The sequence below is a fragment of the Gossypium hirsutum genome, chromosome D08, assembly GCF_007990345.1.
Source record: "Gossypium hirsutum isolate 1008001.06 chromosome D08, Gossypium_hirsutum_v2.1, whole genome shotgun sequence".
NCBI lineage: Eukaryota > Viridiplantae > Streptophyta > Magnoliopsida > Malvales > Malvaceae > Gossypium > Gossypium hirsutum.
The window spans coordinates 927,252-934,073 of record NC_053444.1 but is presented as its reverse complement, the minus strand read 5'-3'; the positions used below and the strand labels follow the sequence as shown (position 1 = coordinate 934,073).

At 33.9% G+C, this 6,822-nt stretch overlaps 1 protein-coding gene across 2 annotated transcripts; it reads right to left on the bottom strand.

Moving 5' to 3' along the window:
* Positions 1–377: 377 nt before the first annotated feature.
* On the bottom strand, positions 378–6,498 carry LOC107915761 (outer envelope protein 61). 2 transcript variants are annotated; one of them, XM_016844919.2, is made up of 12 exons: positions 6,440–6,489; positions 6,113–6,208; positions 5,351–5,581; positions 4,600–4,656; positions 4,250–4,378; positions 3,940–4,017; positions 3,746–3,816; positions 3,432–3,481; positions 3,136–3,334; positions 2,050–2,614; positions 1,451–1,594; positions 378–746 (listed from the first exon to the last, which is right to left on the bottom strand). In XM_016844919.2, exons 2-12 carry the CDS (start codon positions 6,206–6,208, stop codon positions 600–602), a joined length of 1,767 nt encoding a protein of 588 aa, XP_016700408.1. In that variant the 5' UTR covers positions 6,440–6,489; the 3' UTR covers positions 378–599. The 2 variants fall into 2 exon arrangements, with proteins under 2 accessions (XP_016700408.1, XP_016700409.1); XM_016844920.2 differs by having other exon boundaries at positions 6,113–6,498.
* Between the last annotated feature and the right edge of the window lie 324 nt (positions 6,499–6,822).

Genomic DNA, 6,822 nt, shown 5'->3' with positions numbered 1-6,822 from the left:
ATCTGGAAAAAATTTAAAAAGAGATTAAATTAAATTATAAATTTGAGAAATCATTTTTAAAAGAATTAAACAATTTTTTTTTCATTTTTGAAGATTTTAATTTATAATTCAATGATTTATAATAGTAAAAAAGTTGAATTGCAATTTCTTTTTTTTAATTGTAATTATAATTATATTTGTAAAATTATCGATACACAGAATAATAATGACAAAAATATATTGAAAAATAAATGATAAAAAATAATATAATGATTTTTTGAGCCCTAACTTCTTGAAAGTACTCTCTTAACATCTAAGAAACTAAACCTTTGATAATTTAAACCCTAAACCGAAAATAACTAAAACATGATTCAAATACACGGAAACAAGTTGAAGTCTATATAATAATGTGTCAAATTTTATATAAATATATATATCTTAAACATAATTTTTCGATATGAGAGAAAGAACCGTAAACACGAGACAATACGAGAATTGTCAAGTCTTACTTGTAACCCAAGAAACATGCCTAGTTTCCAACACAAACTTCGATTAGATGTAGAATTTCCCATGGTGTTTGTTACGAATAAAAAAATGGAGATTGGTTCCATTTTTTCTTCCTAACTACCAACGAAGCCCAACCTATGAAGAATCACTGCTAAGATGAGCATGCATATTGCGAGGATCATACCAGGTTTCCCGAGCAACCAGTTCTTTGCTTTCTTCGCACCTTCGGCTCCTCTTTGGATCCTATCAACCCAACGCATCTGTCATAATTCACCGATAGGGAAAAAAGTTAGTGTTTTGAGGCAAAGATGTAAATCGTTAGCACAAAGAAAAATTCCCCATAGTCGGCTAAAGCAGTGAACCTCTCTAACAAAGGATGATAATAACAATGAATGGTCAAAAGGTAAGCCATGAACATCTTAGACACGTTTATAAGGTAAACCTCTCCGAAGTGTAGGCTTATTTACCAATTCCATTAAGAAGGGTTACCATACAGGCAAGATACGCAACGGCAAAGCCAGGAAATTGGTTTAGGGGGCCAATGTGCAATTTTACCATTATACTAACTTGTGGTTTCCTAAAAACTAAAGGGACTAAATAGAAAAAGTTTTCATTTTAAGGGGGGGGGGGCGCAAGGCCACTGCCAGAACCCCCTCCTCCACCCTTGCAGATACAGATATGCTTCTAACATGGGTAGGTTCAAAATTTTAACATTATGAAGAAGGATACGGATAAACCCCAAACTCTAAAGGACGCAATGGTACTTCAAGAAAAATAAGGTTCATAAGTGTAGGATGGGAACCCTGGAAGAGAATCTCAGCAAAACTTCGACAACAATTCAATGAATGGAACATGTTAGACCCGTTAAACTTCCAATTAAAGTATGATGATAAATGTTATATGATTTACGTCTTAACAAATCCTAAATAGAAAATAAAATGTTAAAAGAGGTTAATAAATGTACCATTCTATCCAAGTCATCAGGCGATAAGGATGACATAGCTTGTTGAGCTTTTGCAGCATCTTCCCGAGAAAGCTTCATTCCAAATTGCTCGCTCATGTTTGCCATCATTTCCGGACTCATGTTTTTCATCATTGATGCAAACATCTGGTTAATTCATAAGTAACAAACAATTAATGGACACAAAGGAGGGCTTATGCAATAACATTCCATCAGCTATCGCCTATTTAAGTTTCAACATTAAAAAGTAAAAAATCATGCTAGCAAAATAGAAATAATAAGGGTAAACTACATTAGTAGTCACCCAACTATGAAAAATTACAAAATGGTCACTTACCTATTCAATTTTGTCTTTTGTGGTCACCCAACTATCTTGGATTTTTTGGGGTTTCCATTTTTACGACAGCCAGCTAGTGACTGAAAAAGACAAAATTGCATAGTTGGGTGACCATTTTGTAACTTTCTGTAGTCGAGTGATGAAAAAAGAAATTAACTAATAGTTAGGTGACTAAAAAAGAAAAAAATCATAATTAAATAACCTCTACTGTAAACCCAAATAATAATAAAACCAAAGACTATCATGTAAAATATATTCACCACACCTGCCGCATGGCTGGATCTTTCATTTGATTTCTCATCTGTTCTTGTAGATCAGCAGTTGATGTTGGTGGAAAACTCGACTGACGATTCTTTGAATTTGGAAAACGACTAGAACTAGAAGAGGCAGTTTCACCGAAACCAACATTTTCACTGGTGATGGATGATGTTTGAGATGTGGGATATGTTATCTCAGCATCTGAATCGAGCCTGCTACCGTTTACAGCTGTTGATGCTGGGATAGAATCTTTTCCTTTAATAGAAGCTGCCATTTCAAACATTTTTTGGAGCCCTTCTGTTGGCATCTTGGTCATCATATCGGTTGCGGTTTTAAGCATGTCAGGAGTCACATTCGGAGGAACAGGTCCAGTTCCAAATCCACCTGTATATGGGTTTTCCCCTTGAAATGAAGAAGCTAATTGAACCATTTTTTGTAGCTCTTCAGGTGACATCTTGCTGATCATACTTGATGCAGTTTTAAACATGCCGGGTGACACCTCTCCAACTTTACCGCCACTCATTGCAGCAAGAGTGTCGGGATCGGCACTGGAAATGAAATTCTGAAATGACCTGCTAATCAAAATGGGGAATGAGAGAATTGAAACAGAGCACAAAAAATTGCTACAGTAATAAACCATGAACTTTCATAAATGAATGAACTCGAAGTTGGAAAAATAAGGAAAAAGTGGAGATGCGAGTTTTGTTCTGTGGGTGAAACATATCACACCACCACATATGGACATCAAAGAGAATCGTATTTATGTGCACAAGTATCATTGTGACTACAATAAACATATACTGCATAGATTTCATAACCGAAAAAAGGAGGAATTAAGAGAGAGAGACCCGATAAGCTTTTGCAGGAAAACAATATCTTTCTACACTTATAACTGTTATATAGCCCCGATGTCAATGTGAGTAAAGCTCCTTAAAAATGATCTTTAAGTTTCTGTATGTTCAGTTCATTAAGTGATCATTGAAGTCGTTTTTATATATTCGACATAATCCACTCATGGAAGACAGAATATGATATTACCAGACTGAGCAAATGAATATCACCTATCAGGTGATTTTGTGATAATGGAACAAACCTGAGTGCCTCTGGATCCTCCTTAAAAGCCTGTAAACACTCAGAATTGGTTCTCAAGTCCGCAACTTTATTCCCATTCTCACTCTTAGAGATTCCAGTACTTTCTCGTGGCTGTTTCGATGAATGTTCAGTAGATGAACTTCGAAGAGTAGCAGGAGATGTGCTTACAGTTTCTTCAGTTATTTCTTCAATTACCACTCCTGTGAAATAAGGAGAAAAACAGAAGTGTAAACATCAAAGAGATATAAGAGAGATAGTAGCCACCAAAAAGTGCAAAACTAACGACAATGAACTTACCCCGGGGTGCTTGATGACTGCCTTCTCTAGCCAATCTTTCCTCAGCATCTCTGCATCAACAATTGATACCACTAATTACCATGAAGCATTCAAGAAAAAAGTGTGTTCTCATCAATTTTATCAATAATGGTTAATAACTAAGCAGCATACCAGGAGTATCTAAACACCAAGTGCCAACACAATGCATCTATCACATCCTAACCAAGGATGGTCATGACGGGCTGATGTTGGTGCATAAACTAACATCATATATGAAAACAGTGACAAAAACCTATGCCATGTTTCCACAATCTTAAGTCAAAAATATTTCATACCTCAAGACATCTGCGATTGTTTCATCATCAGGTGAAACTTCATGTGCAATACTCAAGTCCGAGACAGCATCCTATTATTCAGAAAGGTTATCAGCAAAAGCAAAAGAACACAAGCAGATATTGCAGAATATAAACACATGCTAGAAATGCAATTCATCAACCATTGGCAAAACCGTTATGCACACAGAACTCACATCAAATTGACCTAGTTCTTTATAAGCTTGACCTCTTCGGTAAAGAGCTTTAACGTTCTTTGCATCATAAGACAAAACCTGTAAATAAAAATATAATTTTAGCCAGAAGAAGATACAAGATCACATAGAATCAAACACTAATTAGAAAACTATTGATATATTTGTTTATTAAATTAGTAGCCCAGTCTATTGGTATTAAATAATTTTATGTCATCATCTTGGGATGGGGGACAAGTCGAGGATATAATTTATGACAAAAGCTATTGTACCAAAAAAATTGACAATAAAGAAGAACATTGAGTCTTCATACCTCAGAACCTTCTTTTACACACTCGTCATATTGCCTTGTTTTCAAATAACATGACATGAGATTAAGTGAGCATGCCAGCAAAAGTGTTTTTCCTTTTGCAGATGGAATTCCTTTCAGGTTTTTCTTTGCCTGAGATTGTGAAAGAGGAAATGATTATTTTAATTAATATGAGAAGAAAATACAAAAAAAAAATGTGATAAAATTTAAAAAATAAAAATAAGCAGCAAGAAATTTTCCCATAATAGGAAAAAAACACTATGCGCAAAGTTGAAATCATTTTTCTCTTTCCAAAAAGACAAAAGAAGAAAGAATGAATGAAAAAGACCAAAGATATAAGATCGCTGCCTTACAAGCAAATATTTCTCAGAGGCGTTTTTGAACTTCCCTTGCTTATGAAGCTCATTCCCCTGGAAAAATTGAAATAGACATTTATTCAGTCAGAAGCCAGTCAATAAGGGTTAATGGTAACTAAAACCAAAACCGTAACAAGAGCAGACCATAATTAAGGTTAAAGTTTTGATTAAGGCACGAAGATTAACAGACACTCTTATTTGAAAAGAGTTCCATAGTGAAAAGCTCTTAAGATTCAATGTAGGAAGTTAACAATTATAATACCTATAGTTTCTGGAAAGTCAGAGTTTTACTTTATTCCACTATATATGTGTATATATATGACAGATGTTATTTAGATACATACTTAAATAGCAGTTGACAGTCTTGTTTTGTTCTACAACAAAATGCTTGTGGTACATCTCTAGCAATGAATTGCCTCCACAAAAGAGTCATAGTTACATATTAAAGATTCACACAATGATATGGTACTTTTTACATTCAACTCGTATTCATATTTTGACTGATGTTTAAGTTATGCAACTTAATGGTTTAAGACAACCAATTAGTATGATAATATCTCATCAAAGCTTTTATAATGTGTTCAATACCTTAAGACTTTGAGTATTGCAGCTCTTTTATGAGCTTCGAGGCTCCTATGGTGAACTGATCACATTCTTTAAAACTATGTACTAAAAAATATATTTTTATCTATCTGATCTTTTGAAAATACCAGCACCGATGATGTGATTTTGGGTGGCAAAAACTCACTTGATTCTTCAACATCTCAGCTGCACTTAATTCATAACTGATCTGAGCATCAGCCCGTGCTCGCAATGCGGCTATCTCTTCAGGCGATGCATTGGCCATTTTCTCACCAATCTCCGCCATATCCTCAGGCCGAGTGTGCTTTAACTGTTCTGCAGCTTGTCTCAAGTCTTCTGGCCTCATGTTCTTCATGCTTTCTGAGGCCATTTTCATCAAGTCAGGATTAGACATCATCTGCAATGCCATTGAATCCACAACAAAAACAACCATTAATGTTGCATACTCAAGTACAAAGTATAAACTGATTACTTCTTCAATTTCAACTCTTTTCATGTGTGAAATATACAGGCCTATTGATTATACTGGTTCAGCTAAAAATCAATTACTAATTACTCAACCTAACGAATTATGAGCTAAATTAATTTTATTCCCCAAACCCAATTCTTGAAGAAATTCAAGAAATACAGATAAAATAGCAGATTGGTTAATTTTGCACCAGAAAACCAAAAAAAAAAAAGGACGATTGATTCCATTAAAAACGTGCAATTTAAGCTCGAAGGTAGAACATCATATAAATGTGCAAATATAAACATTGTATATCCCTAAGCAATCAAAAATAAAATCAAAACCAAAACCCAACATAAATTCCAAAAAACTAAAATACCCAGATCGAAAAAATACATCAAATTCACTAAATCCTACATGGGGTTTTGTAATTCTGATCAAAACAAAATTCAACAAAAACAACTAATAACAAAATTGAACCTGTTGTTGGATCCTGGATAACTCAGCGGGTGACATACGACTCATCTGTTCCTGAGCAATCCTTAACAACTCAGGATCCATCATTCCGTTGAACATCTTTGTCGATTTTTAATTTCAGAAAAAAGAACAATTATCAGATCAAATTTAATAAATTACTTTTAAGAAAAAAAACAAATATGAGAATATATATATATAAAGAAGAAACAAGTCTGAACTGGTTTTAAAAGTAAAAAATAAAAGAAGTTCTAGAAAAAATTAAAAGTGGGAAGTTGGGTTTTATTCTGGATTTTGGTGTATTTAAAGAGAAAGACAGAGAGGGTCGCCCACCAAACGAGAATAGAGGCCAAGGAATTGATAGAAATTTTGCTAAGCTTCGATGAAATTACATCGAGGCATCGTCGGCTTCTTTTATTTATTTTCGGTTTAATTTTGGTTTTAGTCCCTTTATTATGTTGATATTTGAAATCTAAATCTTTTATTTTAATTTTGATATAATTTAAGATTTAATGCATAGTTTGATACTTAAGTTTGACCCTCTTTTCTAACGCAACAAAAGTTATACATTTTGGCACCTAAAGATAACAATGTTAACTTTTTAGTAGATCTTTTTTGGTAAATAAAATGATATGGCCTTAAGTTAAAGTTACATCAGTACAAATCTCCCTCAAGCAATTGACACATAGTGTAATGGATATCACCATCCAACAAAT